Raw genomic sequence first — 25,183 nt, 5'->3', positions numbered from 1 at the left:
ATACTGATTCAAAACAAAATAAATATATTTCAGATTTAATGAACTGATATTTCTTTTCTCTTAATTAAAAAGCAGTCTAATACATTTAACATAGAAAACTAATTAAAGTTTTAACTAAGTAATCAGTAATTAAGTATGCTGCATAATAATGCGGCATCATTGCTTAAACGACAACAAAGCCATAAAACGCTTCATTTTTAAAACTTAATTAAGATACAATTGCAAACACACATGCCTGCAGCAGCTCACATCTCAGAGTGTCCGACGCCATGGATGCCGTGACATCGCCTTGGGCTAGACACGAGCCCCCTCACTCACTGGCGTGTGGAAGCAGACCCTGGATACGAGCCCTCTCACCCACTGGCGTTTGGAAGCAGACCCTGGATACGAGCCCTCTCACCCACTGCCGTTTGGAAGCAGACCCTGGATACGAACCCTCTCACCCACTGGCGTTTGGAAGCAGACCCTGGATACGAGCCCTCTCACCCACTGGAGTGAGGGAGCAGATCTGGGCCTGCTCAGCTATTGTTTCTTCCACATCTGAAGAGCAGGCTTGATATCCACTCTCAGGCTAGCCTTCGTGTACTGAGGTCAAATCTCATATTCGGGAAGAGAGTCGTTGGAAAGTTGGAGAGAAGCATTAATTTGCCGATTGCAGCCGTGGAGAACAGGCCTGGCACAGCTTTGGAAGGATCAGATTCGCTCCTGTGTGCTTTGAACTCTGATATATTACTGAACTTTTGTGAAAGATGGAAAAAAAAGAAAAGAAAATTGAGGCACTGGCCAAGTAAGAAGAAAAAAAATGGATTTCTCAGTGAAGCTCCCAACACAGGAAATGTAATAATGGACTTGACCAACCAAACAAAACATCTGTTGTTCATACAATCTGCTTAAATGATGTGTAATAGGTCTCTTTACCAAGGGAGACCCAGACACAAACATCTGCTGAGGGCAGTGTGATGAGCAAAGCTACGTCTTCATTTACCCGAGCTCAAACTTCAAGGAAATGGAACATTTCAGAGCCAGAATCCAACAGCATATTGATTCTTCCTGTGCAACAGTGCGGGAAGCAGCTGCAACACTGGAAAAACATGATTCAAGATGACATGTCAGGAAAGTGGTGAGCTGCAGACAGAAGAAAAATGCTAATTCTGATTGCAGATCCTCTCCCATTAAATGGTGCCTTTAAAGACGCACACTCCTATAATAATGGTGCGTCACAGATGTGCATGGGAAGAAAACAAGAAGCCCAGAGTGGGTTGCGGGCCGGCTGGGCGTCAGAACACAACAGTGGCTGCAGGCAACCATATTTACTAGGAGCAGTCCTGGATGGCCTGCCAAGCTACTCCTGGCCTTTCATCTTCAAAAAGACTGCGGAAAGGAAAAGCCTGGGGGACGTGGAAGCAGCGTTTCCAGGTTGAGGGAGACCAGTACTGCAACTTCAGCCCAGCAGCACGGACTGGAGAGCAACCCCTCAAAAAAGACTCCTCACCAACAAATAGATCAATAAAAAATCCCCTTCGACTCACTAATGGCAGGATACTAACAAAAAGCTTACGCAGGGTTGCATTTCACCGCAACTGTAGAGATTTTGTGATCCCTTATTTCAATGGTTATACCTGATAAGTACCAAATGAAGGTTGTGAATTTTGACTGCCTTAAAGAACACTGAGCAGCACTGATGTGTAGGCCAAGCGAAGACATCAGACAAAAGCAAACCATTAGAGGACTTCAGAAAAGCAAATGATCTCTGGGCTGGAAGGACCAGCTCACAGTGCTGGGAGCAGGAGACTCCACTCATTTCATCACCAGCTTCATTATCTTTTATTTACACGGCACCTTTCTGATACCCTCGCTTTGTGGAGCTTCTTGCGCCGTTTGCCAGGCTCTGACCAGTGTATTGACCAGACCGTGTATGTGAAGGACATCCACTTGCAGAACAAGCTCCTTATAACATGGCCCCTTTCCTGGATTCTAGGAAGAAACCCAAACCAAAATTCCATCTGCAGCCCTTTGATCCATGATGGGCTTACTGCTGTAGTCTTGCCTGGACAGAGGCTGAGCTTTCAATCAGGCCAGGATAGCCAGCACATCACATCATGAACACTAAAATTAATCTGGATTATTTACATACAGTTGTCTTTAAGACAAATACAAAGAAATCCACACTGTCATCAACCATCTATGTTCTTTACTGTATTGTCTCAATGAAGCAGAAAAAAACTTCTGCAGTGCCATCCTCTCCTAAAATTCATTCTCTCTAAGCACATTTAGAGAAAATGTGCATTCTTGATGACTCATGATGGTCATCTTATCACATGTACACCGCATCACTTCATCACCGAGACAGCCAGTTTCCTGTCACCAGTAGATCTTGCGGCTAAAGCTAAGCTTGATAGACACCAATTCTAATTTGAGATTATGCGGAGGGGGAGGAGTTTTCAAACCAGTCAAGCCTCACTTTCATGTAAACTTCAGCTCTGCTATGGTAAGTGGAAAAATATTCATGACAGCTGGACACTCGGAACATTGTGGTTCGCCTCCATGTTTGCAATTAACTGTAAGATCTCCTGTCAAAATTCAAAAGGGTCTTAATTCTAGAAAAAAAAAAAAAACCCTCAAAATCTCTGGAGCGTTCTCAGCCTGGAGTGCTTAAACATAAAGAGGCTCGCAGCACTGGGCGGTGGTGGAGGCGCAGTCCCATCTGGAGGAATATTCCACCCTGCATATCCTTCATGAACTGACCTGAACACAGAACATGAGGCTCCTCTCATCCACGACCAACTCTTCACAGAAGTCCTGCTCGCTGTTTCAGAAGCATCACAGTGTGTGTGTGTGTGTGTGGGGGGGGGGTGGACTAGGGGATGGTGTTGGAGCTCAGCGCACTTTTGACCACAATCGCATCATCAAATGGAGGAACACGTCCAGACAAGCCAAACCGCAAGGGCTGCTCTCCTGAGCTACGACAAATTGCTCAGTACTTTCTGAAGGCTGGGGGTGTTGGCGGCTTCTCACTGCAGCAGGCCGTTTCACTCCCCTGCATTCATGTCCCACAAGGCTTGTCCAAACACACACTCAATAATGATGTGACTGATGAGGTGCTGGGCAAATGGCTTCATGCTGTGTATGGGGAAACACGGGGGACGAAAAAACGCTGCATACATCTCAGAACTGTAACCTTTTCTCCTGTGAACTGCAACCTTTACTGTTCAGAACTGTAACCTTTACTCATGTGAACTGTAACCCTCTCTGTACTATAACCTTTACTGTTCAGAACTGTAACCTTTATTCCTCTGAACTGTAACCTTGACTGCTCTGAACTATGACCTTGGTTGGTACATCGCTACATCACACACCGCAATGCTGATGCAGCAGTGTTCATTTTTCTGGGCGAGACAATACATAGACATCTGGGGGAAACACATGGTCTGCTAAAGGAGTTTGAATTCGATGCCGTTAGTTCTGAGGTGGAAACGAATCTCCATCTGTTTGTACTTCAGTTTTCTCTGCTGCAAGATGTGTACCAAAAGCAAAAGTTAGATTTTTTAAAAATGGCTTCCAACATAAGTTGGGCAGAGTAGTCGAAAACCGAGAATAACTAATGCTTTCAACTTTATGAACTGTGGTCAAACATTTCTTTGGCTGATATTTTGATACCCGCAGACTGTGACGCAGCTCAGTACAGCACTGGCCTGCTGGACATGGACCTCCTGTGCCGAGCCCATAAACAAGACTTAGCCATGCTGACACTTTATATTTCTACTTGAGCAGTCCAAAGCGTCCCCGGCTGGGGGGGCTCGGCTGGGGGGCTCGGCTGTGGAGCAGTTTGCTGCAGAGCCTCCGTGACAGCTGTACTGATGAGGAGAAGGGGGTACGCTAAGAGAAACCAGCTGGGAAACAAACCAGCTGGAGGCTTCCAGCAGTCCTGCCAGGAGTGCCATTTAACGCAGGCCGAATGGCACACAGACACGTGTGGAGCCTGGGAGATGGCGAGAAAGTAAACGGGGGTTTCGGGAGGGGATGGCGGCCACCTGCGGAGCAGCGAGAGGGAAGCCGCCAACGCCCGACCAACACAGTGCTCCGGCCAGGGTGGGCGGACCCGGCACAGGAGCCCTGCTTCAAGAAAGAAAGCAGAAACCCACAACCCACTCTGGGCAAAAAAAAAAAAGGCCAGAGACCTACTGTGCTCAGAGCTCGGCTCCTTTATCTGGCAGCTTGTGGTGTCAGTGGCTAGGGCTTTTTCGGTTCTTCTGTTAAATCCCACTTGAAACACTGCACATGGAAACAATGCATAAAAACTGGAGCGGCAGCAAGATTTCCTTTGCACAGAAATCTTGCTTTTCCTGCAGTTTGCAGCACAAAAACGTGGTCATAGTTTCGCGACAAAGCGTCTACAATAAAATTAGTTACATGTCTTTTGAAAACCTGTTTCAAACTTAATAAATTTGCGGCAAAATATGCATAGGAGTGGGAAACGGAACGCAAACGCAAACGTAAACGCGGCGGCGAAACGTGGGGGAGAAAGAGTCACCAACATGTTGTTCGGCATGGACACCAACAGAGCGAAATGGTGTTGAGCAGGGCAGAGCCCCCTACCTGGGCATCGCGCTTCCTCCACTCCTGAGTCTGCGCTTGGTGCTGAAGCATCGCGGCGCGCGTCTGCTGCTGCAGACTGCCGATCTCCCGCTGGTGGTCCTGGACCAGGCTGTCCTTCTCGGCATTGTGCTGCTGGAAAAGGTGGCTCCGTTCCTGTTCGTACTGCAGTTTCAGCTCCACGATCTGATTGGACGACAAGGAGCAAGGCTTCATCGGTGGCACGTCCCTGTCGTCATGACAACTTGCGCATGGCTAACATGGGGGGGTGGGGGGTGGGGGGGGATAAAAAGTTCAGCACAGGTTTCGCTAATAGCGAAGGTTTTTTGCATCACCTCACGGGGTCTGCTAACGTCCCATTCCCGGGGCTAATGGCGAGCGCCTCGCAAGCTACGCCTCATTCATCGATCCTCCGCCTTCCTCCGCAGCTCATTATAAAAAAGAGGCGTGATGGACGCAAGTTAGGGAGGCTGGGCTGGGGCTGCCATCTGCCCCGTCACGCGTGCCTGGCCCCACGCTCCCAACGTGACGGACAGGACGGAAAAATCGGCTTATAGCCATGCCGAAAAACCCTCACCAAACATTATATTCAACAAACATGGAGTTGTGAGAAAAGACCACTATGATGGAGAGAAATACAAATTATGTAAAAATTATGTAAACATTTATAGTTTTAGACTGACCACCTAAGTCTGTAATCCAATTTATTCCAAGACACTGCTAAGGAACAAACATTCTCAAAATGATTTTAGCTTGAGGACTATGTTAACTTCCTCGTTATTATCCAGCGAAGACATCAAAGTGCTCCCACCCTAGCAACCACGTACAGCTTGTTATCTGTCCACCTACCGACAACTTTCATTTCAATCCATATCTGATTCAATCCTGACAAGGGCAGGACAAATAAAAAACCGACTGGGACTAACTGGGGGGGGGGATCGTACCAACTCTCAAAGAGTGAGCTGGAAGAGAGTGGAGAAAGAAAACAAAAGCTAGCAGGGGAGCATTATCTGGCTGGCCTGCACCTGCTGTGCCGTGAGCTGGAGCTGCTGCTTCCCAGGGCTCATTCCCAGTCCCCTCGTGATGGGAGGGGGAGACAGTGACCTTGGCCCATCCAGCCCCGTCCCCCTGCCGGCTGTGAAAGGCGGCCCGGCGTGGAGAGGGTCTGGTTGCCGACGCTTTGATGCTAATCCGTGGCGCATTGTGTATGGCGGCACCCTACCTGGCCTGCCAGCCAGCGGCCGCCGCGTCGCTTTTGAGTGCGGGTGATGAATCGGGCAGCCGCGAGGAGCATGAATCCAGCCCGGCGAGAGAGGCAGGGAGCGCCACAAAGGCAAGCGCAGCACAACTCCTTGGCACCAGCTCTTTAGCTGCAGCTGCATTTCTCCAAGGCTAATGTCCAGCAGAGAAAAGAGCACTTCCCCCAGGGCTTGGGTTAGCCCACCCTACACCGGAGAGCCATGGAGCAACAGTTTACACAGACTGTTTCAGAGAGCACAATCTCACCAGCAAACAGAAGAGACCTGGACAAATGGATCAGGAAAAACCCAAGAATGGAAAACCAGGTCATATCTGCGAACGATACTGAGTGGGACGCGTCTGATTTCATTACAGCATTTGTGTTAAGTTTTACAGGGTCAAACGTGATGGCGATGTATGGAGTACGCAGGACTACGTGATCAGCGGTTAGCTTGAGCCAGGCCCTGGTCTATTACTGCGTGTAAAGCCCTGGGAGCCGGTGGCCTGCTGCAGCCAGGCAACGGAAGCCCTGCTCCCACGTGACGGCTCTGGCTGGAATTGTTCTGACGGGGCCAGCGGATCCATGCAGGATGAGAGAGGGGTGGGGGGTAGCGGCACGTGGAGAGCAGGCTCGGGGAACACCATGGACGCCTCGCTGTAAAACGACGGCATCGATCGGCTGCTGACGCTGGGCTGGCTGTCATTAGCCCTGTCCCTTCTCTCTCACCGGGAAACAATGCGCTGAGCTGCTGGGTCAGGAGATGACCACTGGAGATGACCACAGACTGGCAGAGCAGAAGAGTACGGAGGCACACAGTAGGGGGGAGGCTGACAAAAATGCCAGAAAGGTAGAAGGGATTGTTGGCTCCGTGCTCCACAGTACAGAAAACGAAGATGAGAATGTGTGTCTGGGCACTTTAGAGCAAATGTGGGGTGTGCGCGTGTGTTGGTGTGCACACATGCCATGGCTAAAGAGCTAAAGCAGGAACCTGTCCAAACCAAGACCGGTCTGTGCCCACATGACCCTGTCCAAACCAAGATGTATCTGTGCCCACATGAAACTGACATTCAGACACTGTGTATTCATAGAGCCATGCCTAAAGATCTCAGCTTCATACGGCTAACACGGAGTATAAAAGCTAATTAGCACTTATACATTTTTAACCTGTGATTGGTTAAATTAATTTAGCATTCCATTCACAAAGAGCAGTCAGCAATATACATATTTTTGAAGGGAATGCAATGCCCCGTTTATCTGGGAGTCACACAGTAAGTACCGCCTTGAGTGTTTACACACAATTACACTACGCAAGTATTTGTAGTATTCTTATTATTCAAAAATAATGAAAACATTTTCCCCCCCTTTGGAGATGTCAAGCAAATTACTGTTTTCTTTTGCAATCTGGAATCTGAAAACTATGTGAATCTTAAAATGTCATGAAGCAAACATCTTCCAATGCAGAGCCAGAGGGGAAAACTGCCAAGCTGCTTCCAATTACATTTCTATCACTGCCAGTATCTTTTAGTGAAAGAAATGGATAGAATATGCGTGTTATTAGACTGCCATATCTATCTTAGATTGCCTATTCAAAGACTTCCCTCACACTTTACCAAATGGTTGCAGAAACAAGATGAGAGAATCCCATTTCCACTGCAATTCTTCCCTGACACCAGTGATTATTAAGGCATATGCCACCTCAACAAGCTCATCTGTCACGCAGACAAAAATCGTTACATAGTGCACTTTAGTCTGTCGATAAACCATAGACACTAACCATCTCCACTCAAAACAATTTAAAACAACTGACACGCCATGCAAGCCAATTACTGCACTGGAAATGGCCCAGGGGACGGTGTGTTAGTCTGCTTTCAAACACTGCTGGATGTATATCATGCATTTGCCATGGACTTGGCCTGATACAACACCCATTACTGCCAGCCGAGTTTGAGGATCAGGTGTGCGTCATGTTTTAGATCCTGCTGGCCAGTGCCTTTGTTTTATACACACACACCCACCCACACACCCAAACACCCACCCAACCCAAAAGCATTCCATACTAGAAAGCACAAGTTACATCTGAATTGCTGTGGCATAAAAGAGGAAACTGTCTAATGCAGTGTTACACTTTAAGTTAAGTTCAAATGAGGTCTTACTGGGAGTAATTACCTCTCTTGTGCTCATTCACATTCATTTTACAACAGCGCATTTCAATTTATCAGTGCTGATTTAACTGTGGGCATTCTGATATGATCTATTAGCTCACATAGCTGTTTCAGATGCGGAAATAAATTTGTCGTGAAAGCTGAATGAATTATCCAGCAGTGAATCTCCTCACGTTCTATTGTTGTTTCATGGTGCGACATTCAATTGCACCTTATTAAATTACATTTTGATGGGTTTGTGCTTTACATTTTGGAGGATTAAATGAAACTGTTTTATTTTAAAAAGATGATTTATCATCAGCTAATGGGATTTTGATTGGAAGGGAAATAATGTAGATTTTTATTCAAGAAGCTCTGATTGAATGATAGGATAAGGGGACATGGATCACAGTGCTAAAACTAGACTTGATTTTACACAAGTGCAACCTCTGCCCATCATAAACCATATCCTGCATTTCAATCATCACAGTATCCTGATTTTTCTTCTTCAGTGAATCAACTACTCTTACTTCTTGGAATAAAACTTTACTCAAAAAGTCATAAAATGCAAATATGGTTCAAACTGAACTTTAAGCAGTTTAACAACTTAAAGCTTTGCCCATTGGACTAAGATGGGCCGTTCAAGGTCAGCTGGCCAAATAAAACGCAATGAGAACTGTAAGACAAAAGCTGATCTCAGATCACCACTTTTATTTGTGCAATATGCTTCCAGACTACAGAAAGACAGAGAACTAACAGACAGACACTTCCTTTTATTGACATCCAGTAATCTTGACCGGTGTCACACAGCCCTGTGCTGGTCCACTCCATCTTAACAGACTTGTGTAGTTTCAGTGAGATTGGCATATTGGGAATCCAGTCTTCACCCTGGCAGGGCGTCCTACCTAGGAACGCTGCCACCTTACTCTGCCCACAAGACTCACTGCTCTAGTCTGCCTTATTCCAAGGGGCAATCAGCTCTAGGGTCTGGGAAGCACACTTGGCATTACACTAACTCCACCCTTCACTGGGGGTACAGGCTTCCAGAAAGCTAGTACCTTGGGAAGTATAGGATGCACCGACAGGATGTTCAAACAAAGCGAGCCCACAGCAGGTGTACAGATTGTGGTGTTCCACCTGCCTCTCCACCCCTGGTACTCACCTGCTGCTCATATCTCTGCTGCAGGTCCTCCAGCTGGTGGCCAAACTCCTTGGTCTGTTTTTCCCGCAGCAACTTAGAATGGGACAGATCGGCCTCCACCCTCTCCATCTGCAACACATTGGGCACACGGAGCAGAGGCAGAAAAGACAACGCATCAGCGCCACAGCTGTGAGCGGCAGCATGGACACAATGAAGCCTGCTATGGCTTTATAATAAGTAAATATGGCAACCAAAATATGGCACAGAGAGGGCTTGCAGTCACGGAGGAAAATGACAGGTAAACGCAAAGACTGAATGTTGGGGCTCCAAAGACAGTCACGTGACTCCAGAGATGTTGCATTCTAAAAGCATTGCAGCTGGTCTGGAATCTGCACAAAGTGAATATACAAGTCTCAGTTCCTTCATTCAGAGGCCACTCATCTACCCATTGTAGCACAGAGAAGAGAGGAGGTGCCATGAGGCACTGACAGCAAACCTCACGCTGGGAGGGCGAAGGTGAGTGCCGCTCTCTACTGTGGGCTGAAGATGGACGCATGAGGCAGATGGGGGAAGAAAGGGGCGGGTGCAGAGGAGAGAGCAGTGGCTGATTGGCCCAACTATGGGGAGGCGAGGAATCTGACACTCGTAAGAGAAGCAGCCGGCTCTCAGAGAATGGAGGGATAGTGTTTGGAATGGCCATGGAGCACCGAAGGGTGATGCGTTCACATGTGCTGTTGGGCCTTTCCAGAGTCACTGAGCTGGCAGGTGGGACCTTAGTTCTGCCCCTGTCTTCTCTCAGCTTTAACGTGCTATAAGATGGGAGCTTGGCTCCTTCATCTTCTGGATGTGTCTTTTAGACCTCTTTTGAGCAAGTATGAAGGCCTTTAAAGGGTAAGCCAAACAGATGACTGTGAACTCTGTCTCACACAGACTGCCCCTACATTTCCACAGCATCTGCTGGGTCTGTCTATATGGATGCACTGAACTTGATGCTTACCACTCTGGTCGCTGCCAAGGTGCCAAAACAATATAGAGCAGTATACATATAGATGATTTTATGCTAAATATATGCAAAACATTTTTAACACCAATTTTGCACATCAGTCCCAGAGTGGTATGAGGTACAGAATGTGCCCGATATGAAACTGCAGCTTGTGGCGGTTATGTGAAACACTACATCAGAGCTGGCTCTTTCCAAACCTCAGTGAAGGCATCTGAATCTGTTTTGTAACGCCAACAGTGGTTTGTGAGCTATGGTGTGTTGTGACAGTTCAAGGGGCCCCAGAGTGCTGAGGCACTAGGGACAGGGCCACATCTTGTAGGCAGCTGTGGGAGGAGGGGAAGGAGGAGAAATCCCCACCAGCTCGTGCATCACAGAGACATCGCGGCACTACATCGGCATATGTTGGGTGTGTGGGGTTTGAGAGAGGTGTGTGGTGTGTGTCTGTTGTGTGTGAGTGCCGTGTAGGGAGTGTGTGGTTAGTGTGAGGGAATGGTTGGTTAGTGTGTGTGTGAGGTGTTTATGGTTACTATGCGTGTGTGGGGAGTGTGTGGTGGTATCTGTTGTAGTGGGGTGTGATGAATTGTGAGGGATGTGTGGGGGTTGTGTGGGAAGTGTGAGGGGGTGTGTGTGGGTTGTGGGGAAGTTGTGTGGGGTTTGGTGTGTGGGTGTCTGCATGTTGAGGAGGCTGAAGTTCCATGTGAATTAAATCCTGCCCGTCACACTGCTCACTACCGCTCAGCTCTGGGGGATACCTGCTCACTACCGCTCAGCTCTAGGGGATGCCTGCTCACTACCGCTCAGCTCTAGGGGATGCCTGCTCACTACCGCTCAGCTCTAGGGGATGCCTGCTCACTACCGCTCAGCTCTAGGGGATACCTGCTCATTACCTCTCAGCTCTAGGGGATACCTGCTCACTACCGCTCAGCTCTAGGGGATACCTGCTCACTACCGCTCAGCTCTAGGGGATACCTGCTCACTACCGCTCAGCTCTAGGGGATACCTGCTCACTACCGCTCAGCTCTAGGGGATACCTGCTCACTACCGCTCAGCTCTAGGGGATACCTGCTCACTACCGCTCAGCTCTAGGGGATACCTGCTCACTACCGCTCAGCTCTAGGGGATACCTGCTCACTACCGCTCAGCTCTAGGGGATACCTGCTCACTACCGCTCAGCTCTAGGGGATACCTGCTCACTACCGCTCAGCTCTAAGGGATACCTGCTCACTACCGCTCAGCTCTAGGGGATACCTGCTCATTACCTCTCAGCTCTAGGGGATGCCTGCTCATTACCTCTCAGCTCTAGGGGATGCCTGCTCACTACCGCTCAGCTCTAGGGGATGCCTGCTCATTACCTCTCAGCTCTAGGGGATGCCTGCTCACTACCGCTCAGCTCTAGGGGATGCCTGCTCACTACCGCACAGCTCTAGGGGATACCTGCTCACTACCGCACAGCTCTAGGGGATACCTGCTCACTACCGCTCAGCTCTAGGGGATGCCTGCTCACTACCGCACAGCTCTAGGGGGGTGCCCTGCAGCCAAACTCAAACACAATCACTCAACTGACTTCCTCCCATGTTTCCACCACATTTTGACCTTCCTGTAACTGCCTTAATGCTACCCTAGCTGTGCATAAATATTAAAGCAAGCTTTTAGCTTCATAAAACACAGTCTTCCTTCCACCTTCCAGCCAGGCCATCCCACAGACCTGCCAGAGCACATGCTGGTTGGATTTACAGTTTGCAGGAAAATGCAACATTACAAAATTCCTTCTCACAAATGACATTATGAGCAGAAGGTTTGCACACTACAACTAATAACTAACAAAGAGAATACCCAGACGACATCATTATATATCCTTCAACTTCAAGATCCTGCAGAAACCTCAACGCACATTCCAAAGTCTCCTCTAATAAATAAACAACCGATCCTAATGTTTTAAAATCATTATGGCCACATGTGAGAGATACATAATCCCTTATGGAGTGAGAGACTCCCCTCTCCACCTTGTGCAGTGATAGCCAGAGAAAGACTAGGCTGATTTATGATCAGCCTTTGTCCTTAATTACTTCTGTCCCGTCTGTCTAGACTACAGAGCAGCTCATCCAACCAACACACAGGCCTCTATAACTTTATGTCTATCTGACAGCAATCGCAACATCCAGGAGACGAACACATGGAGACTGAGCCGTTAGGATTATAAGAAATTGTGGACAATCACCACAGCACAATGTCCAATGCATGCCTCAAACAGCCTCACACTTAAGGCTGTAACCAACTATCTTACTACTTCTTCGTTGGATAGGTATTCTGTTTTTGTTTTGGCCTTGGGATATTCTGGGGGTGAGGCAGCTAAATGTAGGCTTTCAATAAAGGCAAATTGTCAGCACATTCTTGTATAATATGTATACTTTTAACTGTATGGTTACAATGTGGAAATATATACCATCTCAGCTCAGGCGCCTGACCTCCCACCTGACACCTCCTCACGTTGTCATGCTTCAGTTCAACTTGGCAGCATTAAAGGGAAGGCAAAACGCTAAACAGCTCAGTGACACTAAGGCTTGTTTTTTATTCAGCCCCTAGAGGTTTGAGGCCTAGCCATGGAATTGGGCTTTTTTTTCCTTAGAACGGCCAAAGGTCAAATTCTAGTGGTGGTAATTAAGCACTGTCTTTAAAAAAAAAAAAAAAAAAAAAAAAAGTCTTTGAAATTTGGTTTGAAAAATGTTACCTAGGGGGAGCGGAGAAGGAGTTATCAATCACTCGACCAGGATGGTTTTTCTAAATCTCACTAAGCGCCAGGTAGAGGGAGCCCACGGCATTAGAACGGGAGTAGTTCATGTGTTCACGTTCATTCACAGTCATTTTTGGCTAAGGTAATCTATAAATTAGATGCCTTGCTTGTACCGCAGTAAGATGCAAAATCTCCACCTCATGCCCTTTTTATTGGAAGAAAGCATGCATCTCCACGTCATCCAATGCTGGAGGAGGAAATCGGGAGCACCAGGAAGATTCCTGCTGGGATGTTGGATTGTTGAACCTGTAGCAATTTGGTGATGAAATCTGTAAATACGATAATTCTCCAAAATGATTTGATATTTAAAATGAATATTTTACAGATTATTAGCACCCTACCAAAATCACAGTTACAAAAATCGAGTCAAGGGCCGTGAAATTCAGTCTTTCCTCATTTAATCCTGATTCCCTGTGAAAGTAAATCAGAAAATAAATCTGATACGTGACTTAACTGTCACTTTTTTCTATTGCCCAGACAAGTCAATGAGATCATCGCGCGGGGTTTCTCCTAAAAGTATTAATGTAACTAGCTAGCTTTATGCCTGACCTCCTTTTTCATTTCTGATCTGGATTTATAAATACAGTCATTGCTAGTTATGACAAATGTTGGAATTACAAATGGTGCTGTTATGTTTTGGAAGTTGTTGGAGGCTCCAGCATCTTGCTAATCTAGCTAACGTTAGCGGGTCTCTGCCCATCAACGAATCCTAAATTGAGAGAAAGCCACACATCAAAACATGGAGAAGTGTTTTAATAAATGCCATGAAATTTAGTTAGAAACTAGAAACATTTGTCTTCTAAAATATATGAAAAAAATTTATTTTCTGAGGAACTAGGTCCATAAAAATATAACTTATTTTCCCAGTGAATTTAGTAGGGCCCTATCCTATATGTCCTTTATTTAAATACCCTTTACCAGGTCGGGAAGTTTTTAAAAATATGAATAATTTGAGATTTGTTTGTCAGAAAAAGGAGTATTATTAGTTTTGTGCTTCTGTTTCACTTCAGATTCTTGGAAAATACATCAAAACTAAAAGAAATAAATGATACTGTTAAAAGTTTAATATACAATACTGTAGAATACAGCAGCATTCTTAAACATTAGTGCCATCCAGCTCAGTCGAGAATGAAAAAAATGAGCCTTTCCTAGTCAGTCCTACACACATTATATTTCTGGCACATCATGGATCTATATGCACATATGTGAGAGTGAACTGCTGGGAGGAGTGTGAATGCTAGGGTGTGTGTGTGTGGGGGGGGGGGGGGGGGGCGCTCACCTGCTGTTTCAGATCTGCATAGGCCTTTTCGGAGCTGATCTCCAGCTGCTTCTTAAAGCTGTCCAGAGCACTCTCTGCCTGCAGCATCTGCTGCCTCTGTGAGTCCCTCAGGCGACTCAGCTGCTCCTCTCTCTCCCTGGAACCAGGGCAGGCACCCGTGCACACACACACACACACACACACACCATGTGGAGCAACACACACCACACAAAAATTCCATAGTCTGCTTTTGCTCATTTGTGTTTTTTCATTATCTGACTATTGTGACAAGGAGCAAAGAACTCTAGTGCCCATCCTGACATTTCCAGTACTGTCCCATCACAGCGCACAGAGACGTGACCCAGGACAGCTTCAGCACTGTCCCATCACAGCACAGAGACGTGACCCAGACAGCTTCAGCACTGTCCCATCACAGCACAGAAACATGACCCAGGACAGCTTCAGCACTGTCCCATCACAGCACAGAAACGTGACCCACGACAGCTTCAGCACTGTCCCATCACAGCACAGAAACGTGACCCAGGACAGCTTCAGCACTGTCCCATCACAGCACAGAAACGTGACCCAGGACAGCTTCAGCACTGTCCCATCACAGCACAGAAACGTGACCCAGGACAGCTTCAGCACTGTCCCATCACAGCACAGAAACGTGACCCAGGACAGCTTCAGCACTGTCCCATCACGGCACAGAAACGTGACCCAGGACAGCTTCAGCACTGTCCCATCACGGCACAGAAACGTGACCCACGACAGCTTCAGCACTGTCCCATCACGGCACAGAAACGTGACCCAGGACGGCTTCAGCACTGTCCCATCACGGCACAGAAACGTGACCCAGGACAGCTTCAGCACTGTCCCATCACAGCACAGAAACGTGACCCACGACAGCTTCAGCACTGTCCCATCACAGCACAGAAACGTGACCCAGGACAGCTTCAGCACTGTCCCATCACAGCACAGAAACGTGACCCACGACAGCTTCAGCACTGTCCCATCACAGCACAGAAACGTGACCCACGACAGCTTCAGCACTGTCCCATCACAGCACAGAAACGTGACCCACGACAGCTTCAGCACTGTCCCATCACAGCACAGAAACGTGACCCACGACAGCTTCAGCACTGTCCCATCACAGCACAGAAACGTGACCCACGACAGCTTCAGCACTGTCCCATCACAGCACAGAAACGTGATCCACGACAGCTTCAACACTGTCCCATCACAGCACAGAAACGTGACCCACGACAGCTTCAGCACTGTCCCATCACAGCACAGAAACGTGACCCACGACAGCTTCAGCACTGTCCCATCACAGCACAGAAACGTGACCCAGGACAGCTTCAGCACTGTCCCATCACAGCACAGAAACGTGACCCACGACAGCTTCAACACTGTCCCATCACAGCACAGAAACGTGACCCACGACAGCTTCAACACTGTCCCATCACAGCACAGAAACGTGACCCACAACAGCTTCAGCACTGTCCCATCACAGCACAGAAACGTGACCCACGACAGCTTCAGCACTGTCCCATCACAGCACAGAAACGTGACCCAGGACGGCTTCAGCACTGTCCCATCACGGCACAGAAACGTGACCCAGGACAGCTTCAGCACTGTCCCATCACAGCACAGAAACGTGACCCAGGACAGCTTCAGCACTGTCCCATCACAGCACAGAAACGTGACCCAGGACAGCTTCAGCACTGTCCCATCACAGCACAGAAACGTGACCCACGACAGCTTCAGCACTGTCCCATCACAGCACACAGAGACGTGAGCCACGACAGCTTCAACACTGTCCCATCACAGCACACAGAGACTTGAGCCACAAGAGCTGTCAAAATTACACCACCACTCAGGGTTTCAAATGAGAGGACACTGACTGCTCTAAAGAGCTTGTCAGGTGGATCTGTGGAGGTGTGTGTTGTCTAGTAGACAGACCACTCCCTCATGAAGGCAGCAGCATGAGGGTTGTGTCTTGCATGCCTGCATGCCACGCAGCGTGGCAGATACACCCCCTCTCCCCACCCTCATGCCCCTGCAGCTGAACATAATTACTGGTGTAATTGCTTTTAATTGGCAGGGAGATTCGCCAGAGGCTCAGTGAGACAAACCATTTGCATGCGATCAAAGGCTTGCAGCCCGAAAAGCCAGAAGGTTTGACGACGGCACAGAGGCGACACGGATCACGACACGAGGCGTAAGGTAATCGGCTCGTTTGTTGTCACAGAGGAAGGTAAGGCCTTTAGGAGGGTGTCAAAAATATAGCCAGGAAGAGAGGAAGATCCAATGGAGACCTGACTCCATAATCTCAATCTCACAAAACACCTGTGGTATTGAAATGAACTGGCACAATCTCATGAGCTGTCCTGGATAGAAAGCGCCTGACGCCTGATTTTAAAACATGTCACCAGCTTCCACAGGAGTCGGTTCAAAGTGAAGAGAAGAGAACGTGCAGTCCTGCATGACACGAGATCTGCTCTTCACTTCTTTAACACACACCCAGATGGCAAACATCAGAACAACAACGGGAAACAATGCCCACAATGAGAGGGAAAACACACTAAAGACACTGGGGACTCCTCGGCCTCCTTTATTTCACCCCCCAGTGCAATTCTGGTCTTTCTCATGTTAGAGATCAAAAGATCCAGAAAGTGTCCCTCATCTCCCCCTTCAGGGTTGTGTACTCTGGAACTCTGGAATTATTAATCCGCCTTGCAGCTCCAATGCCTGCGGGGCAGAGGCAGACACAGACACAAAAGACCTTCTCGGAATCTCTGATGTGGAGCAAGCCGCTCCAGAGAAAGACAGGAGTGAAAAAAGAAAGACACGCGTGAGGAAGGACGAAGCCACGCACAGACACATGCACAGCCCAACACACACCCACCTCCAACATACCCCACACACACGCACCCAGACACACCACCAACACACACACCCACACGCACCCACACACAGCCCAACACACACGCACCCCTCCAACATACCCCACACACATGCACGCACCAACACCCACACACATGTACCCACCAACACCCACACACAGCCCAACACACCTCCAACATACCCCACACACACACACCCACCAACACCAACACCCACACCCACACAAAAGCAACTGTCAACACCGAGACTGATGGTGGAAGACAGATGGGTCGTCCGACTGAATAAGAGCAAGGCATCAGTGTTTATGGCAGAGAAGTCAAATTACACATTGCATATGACAGAATGCAAATACAGTGATGGTCACGACATCAACACCACAATGGCTGACAGCAATCAAGGCAGCGCTGCCAATAACACAACTTGAGCAGTATAATGTTTCACTGAGCCAGGCGTAATATATTTTTTTAATTAAGTATAATTATTAATACTGTTTGTGTTATCAGCTTGTGAGTCAGGTTATATACACTCGCGCTTTCATTGACAGGTCACCTTGTCCCACTGACACCTTCCCTTGGGTCACATTGCAAACAGCAGAGTTTACCTCCTTCAACCTGGCACAGAAGACCTTATTACCCTCCCACAGTGACTGCACTTAGTATTACAGAGAGGGGGCCCTTCTGGACAGTGGAAGCCCTATGGATTAGGTCAATTCTCACACAGCACAGGGGAGTCCGTGTGTGTGTTGATCCTGATCCTGAAGTGTCTGTCCATTTTCTTAAAAGGTGAACATGCCCTCATCTTGGATGTCTGAACAATAAGGAACATCCTCTTCTGAATGGTAGTGCGCTTCCTCGAACAATACCCTGTCATCCTTGAGTTTGTGCTACCGTCTAACCATTCGAAATCGAAATTCATTACAAACCATGAAAAAAGGTTCGCTCTTGTTAGGAAGAAACAAATTATGACCCTCAACGGTTCCGTGAGGAGGCTACAGCCCTGGATCTTGGATTCAAAGCCAAGGTTCAGGACTTGCACAAGCGCTTTGCTTTCAGTTGGACAACATGCTGTCGCTCACAAGCAGAAACAAGGTTTGTTGTTGATCACGTAGGTGTTCTGTTCTAGACATATTGTTTTAATTTACTATTGCATATGACATGTAACCCAGGAGGACAAAGAGAAGAGGAGCAGGAGGAGACCTGTTTCACAGCAGCACATGGCAGGTATGGATATTACCGAAACACTTCCTGGATTGATAATGTAATGCTTGAGGAATGTTTCTATGTGAAGATAAAGAGATGTGATAACTTTTTAAATAACTTCACATCCTTTGTTTTCTTTTGTTTTTTGTTTTTTTTAAATCTACTGGTTCCCCCCCACCCCCCATTTTAAACTATCCTCGCTGCTACCATGCCTAGATTTTGGCAAGGATATCACATGTGCTTCTTCTGAGAAGACAGTGCACTCATGCTATGCCCTGGTGGCAGAGTGGAGGTTGTAGAGAGGGGTTTTATTATTGTAGTCTGTAAAAATGTTCTAAATAAATAACAGTGTAGAAACTGAGAAGTTTCTTTTTTACAACTGAAATAAAATTTTTGTTATTACAGAGCAAAGTACCAAAAAAATTATTGTTGTCCCATCATCCCAATGAGATACATGCCAAGTAAAATACGAGCACTGAAATAGCCAGTGGTGCATATAGTATCAATTCTAATGGTGTAGAGCATTTATGAAGGCCATGCTGTGGAGAAATGTGATGAAGCACACAAAGCGTAAAGCCACTGGCTGATAGGAGACCGGAGTGCGTGATTTTCTGTGCTTGATGGTAAGGCTGCGATCCGGACTCCTGCTGGACAACTCTCCTCCGCGGCCGGTCTCGCCGGCACCACGGTCTCCGCAAGTTTCACCGGGGGAGCTGCATTTCCAACCTGCAGTACGAAGTGGGGAGCAGACAGTGCCGTCCAGCCCAGCGAGAGGGTGAGAGGACAGGGTCAGAGCATGGGAAGTGGTGGAGCAGGGTAATGCCCGCCGCGCCGGACGGGCTCTCCTGCTCGGAGGAATGGAAGAGGAGGGATAAATCAAAGACGTGGCATCTAAGCGGAGCGAGACCATCTCGTGTGGTGCTCTTAAAGGCCTTCGCCTGGGTGAGGGGGAGGATGGAGAGGCGAGGCGCGGCTTTAAGGACAGGGCCGTGGTGCTCGGCCGCTAGCCACAGCCCAGATGGGATGCTCCATTTTCCAGGCTTCGGAAACCACGAGACGCCTCTGCTGCGAGGGGGCCCCGAGTCTGCGTCGAGGCATCAGGAGCAATGGCGGACCTCTTCCTTCCTGTCATTTCCGCCACACTGCCAGGGTTCAGTTTCCAACATGCAACAAGTGGCTCACACCCAGGACGGAAGTGTGTGGGTAGGTGTGTGTGTGTGTGTGTGTGTGTGTGTGTGTGTGTGTGTGTGTGTGTGTGTGTGTGTGTGTGTGTGTGTGTGTGTGAGAGCCAAACCCTGCGGCCTACACAACCACTACACAGAAATGGGATTACAGTCATTACAGTCCAAGCGAATGGGCACTTGTATGACAGGGAGTCGTGTCTGTTGGAGGGAACGCACTCGGTGTGTCTAGCAGAGAAGCGCAGGACAGAAATGAGAAAAGAAAAGCTGAAAGAGGCTCCAGGATAGGTGACGAGGCACCTGCCCAAGCCAGCAAGGGCCGCTGGAGCGCGGAGGAGAGGGCGGTGTTTGGCATGGCCCAGCGGACCCACAAACACGCCCTCACTGCACCAATGCCCTGGCTGAGAACGACCACTGCGTGCACCCGTGCAAGCGGAATGCCAGCAAACCCAGAGAGAGGTTAAGGAGAAAGAGAAAATGCCAGTACATGAAGGAAGTGGGGAAAAATCTAAAGCTGCACTCTTCAGTGGTGTAAAAATAAAAAGCAGAGCGCATGTGCTCTTCTCCAAGGAGCCTCTCCACCCACCCACACTGCTGAGTGAGGAGTGCTGGCCTCTTGGCCTCTTCAACTGGCACCCCAGTGCACTGCAACAACAGTGGCCACTGCACGTAGAAGAGGCGCGGGCTCAACGTCCCATGAGAGAGGGAGAAAGACAGAGCAGCGGGGAGAGAGCGAGAGGCAAAGAGAGAAGGGAATGAGCCTAAAGATGGCAAATGGAGGTTGTCTCCTGATCACGAGGGTGTTTACTGGAGATGTAAAGCATATGGGTCTGGCAGGCAAAATCAGGCCAGTGTCAGAGTAACAGAGAAGCGGCGTAACAGAGTAGCAAAGGGATTAGCCTTTAGGATGCAGCTAGACGGAGTCGCCTGTTATTTCTCTGTCCCCCATGCGTGCTCTTCTCGTTTGGAGACGCTTCTGTGCTGAAGAAAGAGCTGGCAACAGGCTTTTGGACTGATTCATGGTTGAATTCTTACATCATTATTCTTAAAATAAATAAATAAGTAAAAAAGACAGAAATAATTTAAAGGCTTCATTTGACCCAAACAAGTCACATCAAGACCAGAAAACTCATCCTGCCAGTCTACTGGGATTCAGTGCAAGCGAACACAGAAAAAGCCAAATACCGAGACCTGTGTTATTGATTTGCTGGGCTGACTGGCTGATAGCCTGGGTTTGAGCCAGTGACCGACATTACACCGGGCAACACTCAGGGGGGTGGGGGACAGCTGAATCAGGAGAGTCTCCCAGTCTCTACCCAGTCTGGGTGGGATGGGGGTTCAGAGCGGCCTCTACTGCAGCACGATCGTCCATAAATCACAGCTGTTCCCCTGAAGCGCAGGCAGCCTGTGCTACAACGCTTGCCACACAACACATCCCTGGGGTGTGAAATGGGGGCAGGGCCTTGAAAGGATGCGGTTTGCATTAAAAGCAGGGCGTCCCTTGTGGATCAGCCATCGGTTTGACTCAACGGGCTGCTGGATTCCAAAGTTCAGCGTGGTCATGCACTGGGGGGGAATGAACAGGTCAATGCTCTCTGAGTTAGCACCCTGGGAAGCGTGAGAGATTGTGGGCGGGGGCTGATGGGATACATATAATGCAGGCTGGAAACTGTGACTGTATTAGATTTAAACGCTTGCAGATGCTCTTTAGATGCGCACACAGCTAGAAACAGCTGGCTGCTTTTGCATCCATATACAGCAAGCTACCACACCCCGGTCGCCGTTAGCAACTATGAGGTGAACTCTTCCCTGGCAGGCAGTGAGGGGCTCTTCGTTGGGCCTCCAGCGTACTCTGGATTCATTAGCCATTTATGGGGAAGGCATGGAACATCAGGCATGTGTTAGACGCACATATGCGTCAGTCATAATTCATAAACAGCGCAAAGCTGAAATGAAGGAAAGACATGCAGCTAAAGGAAAAACAGATGGGGGGTGGGGTGGGGGGGTTAAAGCGCACTAATGACATGACATTCGGCCAGCAGCCGTGTCGAACACGGAGGTGCACACGGCGCAGGCATCTGGGCTTTTACCCGTGTGGAACTCTGTTTAAGCCCGCCGTGTGTTTGCTTGTCTGGAACCCAGTCGGATTCCCGGCACATTTGTGCCATCGTGGATGTGAGAAGAAGTGGGTGTGAGAAATAATTCACAGCTTTGTTTGCTTATTACCTGCAGGAGTGACACATTGGTGCTGGAAACAAAGCCTGTTTCACTCCGAGACAAAAGATAGGCCACATTCCTGGTCAGTAATGACCTTATGATTAACTCCAGTAGGTCATTAAAAACCTGCTGGCTCAGATAAGGGGATCTTTAATTCACGGACAGATCACACAGCATCAGCTCCAACGTGCTGGACTTCTTACTGGCTCTTAATGAAGGGCCCCTTCTCTGCAAGAAGGCAGCAGTCAGACAGCCACCAGCCGCCACCCCGCACAACCCCCACCCTATTTCAGCCCCACCTGTACCTGCTGACGCCGGGGAGGAATGTGGGCTGAGATAAGGTGGCTTCAAATGCACATGGGCTTATTGATTTCCATGCTCCGACCATCTTTCCACATCAAAAAGGGTCACAGTGGGTAGAAATCCAAAAGAGGGAAAAAAAAAAAAAAAAAAAGGAGAAAAGTGGGGGGTGTGGGGGGGGCCTTTGTTGTGCCGCGGCAGCGCTGGATGGCTGGGCTAGCAGGAGGGAGCCTCGGGTCTTAAGTCTGTGCCTTTCAGCTCGGGCCTCGCCTGCTTTTAATAGAAACATAGCACATTTGAAGCCAGAGAATCCGCCTCTATCTAGCTGTGGATCGAAACACAGGCTGGCGCAGAAAGCCATCAGAGGAAAGGCAAAGCTATTAATCTAAATCTTTTCTGTAAGTCTGAGATTGAGGTTTCTGCTGAATGCTCTGGTCATAAAAGAGACTTTTAAAATACAAATGGACTTGCTAGACTTCGTCCATGGAATGCAAAACTGTTTGTTAAAGCATAAAAGGAAAAGGAAAAAGAGTGAAGCAGTATTTTATCCAGTCTATCCTTATCCCCCCAGACAAATCCAGCGGCATTGGAGTGATTAGCCTGTTTGATGTTGGCCTCCGAGTCCCTTGGGCCATGACCTCTTCCCTCTCCTCCACCCCCACCCCACAGCCAGAGTTCCACAGACTCATTCGGTGCACAGCTTGAGCAGACGGCGTTCTCGAGCAAAGCAAGCTCCGGCTGCAAACCCGGAGCAATGCGAGCAGGCCAAGAATGCAGCCCTGCTGCACTCTCCTTGCATGAGGGATTCACACGGACATCCACACCACAGCTCATGATGGTATTCCGCATTTACTGGTGCCGGCGATCAATTAAAAGGAGCCCGACGAGAGCATCCACCAGTCCTGCGGCCTCCTCATTACCTTACAGGGCTTTCAAAAGTGATGAAAGTGATGAAGCGCACAAATGAACCTCAGTCCAGGAGAATCAAGGTGAAGGAGAAGTGCTTTGAAAAGCCCAAGTGTAATCGGGGCATGGGTGCATTGGATGGTGAATCCGCCTGAAATGGTTCTGATTAAAGAAAACGGCTGTGTGGAGACGGAAGGAGGAGCATGGGGGCAAGGAGTAAAGCTTCATAGTTATAACCCCACAGTCAGGAGAGGGAGAGAGAGAGATTGAAAGAAAAGAGGTTGAAAATGAACTCTCATTTTCTCTCTCCTCTAGTCATGCAAACGGTTCTAGTTTCAGTCAGAGGCCAAGTGCTTGGCACACGTGGTCTTTGCTGGTAAACGCAAAACTGTCTGGCACATGTCATGTTTGCTATGGTAAACCACAAGTCAACTCAACACACCAACATCTACATGGGAACAGGGAACATTTAGAGGGACATCTGATTAATTCTGGGTGGATTGAAAGCAGTTTTTATTTGACAAATTTGTAAACAGAAACTAGAAGAGGCTGCTGTTGTCTGTTGCTGTTGACTCATAACAGTCAGAGGAGTCAAGCAAAGAAACAGACACCGCAAATAAGCAACCAGAAATGCAAATACCAAAATACCCCTACACCAAATATCCAAACTCCCACAAACACTACTACACTGTAAAACGAAATGCATGCACACAGCTGGTTGGGTGTGCCCCGACACAGCACGGTTTTTCCACGCATAGCAGATACATGCGCACGCACCTTCCAGCACACCACAGCTCTTTGTTAACGCTGCTGGCACTGGGAGCTTTCTGCTCAAATGGGCCCCCCCGCCCCTCATCTCTGCTATCAGGCGCTGCACATTTGAAGTGCGTGCCTGCCCGGCTCTTTGAAGTCCTGGGTTGACTTTAAAGGCACTCACAGGCACACGCCAGTGTGTAGAGCAGGTAGCGGAGTAGTGGGGTGGGAGCAGGGGCATAGGCGCTCATTTGCCCGATTGCCACTTCGTTAGCACCCCATGCAGTCGGGCAGCTGTGCCTGCCTATTCATTCTTATCTGTTTGGGTCTCGTGGACCAGGGCACGTGTCACATCACACCTTGACTCCAGCTGAGTGGGTGCTTTAAAGTCTTGCCATCGAATATCAGCTGCAGACAAAAGGAACCGTTCCGCTGTACGAAACATCAGCTCCAAGTGGAGGAATGTTTTATAGATTATATATGTGCAGAGGGCAGACAGAGTTTACTTACTAACTGTGTCCCATAACCACTGCATGCTTTTGTTTGCCTTTAAACAGACTAGCTGATGAAAATGAGAATTACTACCTGGAATTTCATTAGTATCTGTCAGGTGATTGAATTATGATTGGGAGATTTTAACAGTGCACGTGCCTGACGTTTACTCGGCCGTGAATCTTAAGTGCAATTAGCATCTTCACAGACTACATGGGTTTTTTTTTGTTTCTTTAATATTGGCAGCATAACATACAGTGAAAGGCACGCGATTTTAGCGCTTGCTCACCTACCACATTTGCTACGGCAAGGGCCTTGTCTTTCCAACAGCATGACGAACCTCCCAGCGGCTAGCTGTGATCTCTTAACCTAGATTAATGGCGCAGAACACTTCTTGCACTAGTGATCTCTTAATCTGAGCATGGTCTGAGAATGCGGTCATGCGCATTAGTCATTACGGTGACGAGGTCCCCCCAAGCCTAGGCCAAGCCTTGCCTGATGGGGCAAAATGAAACACAATGACACATTACAAAACTAATCGGCCGAAAACAACTTCATCCCAAGAGCATGGGAGCGCAGGGTGATGTCACCTGCCCATTGGCCAGGCACCAAATAAGCAGCAGAAATTAACGAGCGAAGCCTCGTTACGCCTGGCCTGTTCCTGCCAGCGAAGTGCGATATACCACAGCCAGGGGCCAGACAAACACACAAACAGTAAACAGTGAGCTCAGCAGTGGGGGAGAGCCAACCTTACATCATCCTTTCAACCCGGGTTCGAGTTTCTGGAGAAGAGAGGGGGCTGTGTGGCTCCACCAATGTCTGCGGTGAGTTCGTGAGGCTGGAAGGTCAGACTCTTCTCTCCTCTCCATTAAAAGCTCTGAGAGTGAAGGCAGGAATGCCATGGAGTGTGTCCCTCTGGCGGAATGACATGCCGCGTGTCTTCAAAGGCGGCCTAACCACTTCCACGTCTCCCGCCGCATTCCTGCGGCGAGGAGCGGCCCAGGCGGGTAACCCCCGTGCTCCTGCCACATCTGACAGCCATGGGCATGGCCCAGGGG

At 48.5% G+C, this 25,183-nt stretch overlaps 1 protein-coding gene across 8 annotated transcripts in view; it reads right to left on the bottom strand.

The window, feature by feature from the left end:
* The window catches only part of cep112 (centrosomal protein 112), a 94,739-nt gene that overhangs the window by 37,243 nt on the left and 32,313 nt on the right, over window positions 1-25,183 (bottom strand). For all 8 annotated transcript variants that reach the window (XM_027006744.3, XM_081710723.1, XM_081710722.1 and 5 more), the window contains 3 exons: window positions 14,189-14,324; window positions 9,137-9,244; window positions 4,597-4,779 (listed from right to left, as the gene is read on the bottom strand). In XM_027006744.3, the coding sequence (XP_026862545.2) occupies window positions 4,597-4,779; window positions 9,137-9,244; window positions 14,189-14,324 (427 nt within the window). The remainder of the gene's footprint in view (window positions 1-4,596; window positions 4,780-9,136; window positions 9,245-14,188; window positions 14,325-25,183) is intronic.

The sequence above is a fragment of the Electrophorus electricus genome, chromosome 3, assembly GCF_041902795.1.
Source record: "Electrophorus electricus isolate QZ-2024a chromosome 3, ASM4190279v1, whole genome shotgun sequence".
NCBI lineage: Eukaryota > Metazoa > Chordata > Actinopteri > Gymnotiformes > Gymnotidae > Electrophorus > Electrophorus electricus.
The sequence above is the reverse complement of the archived record's forward strand: the minus strand, read 5'-3'. Positions and strand labels throughout refer to the sequence as shown.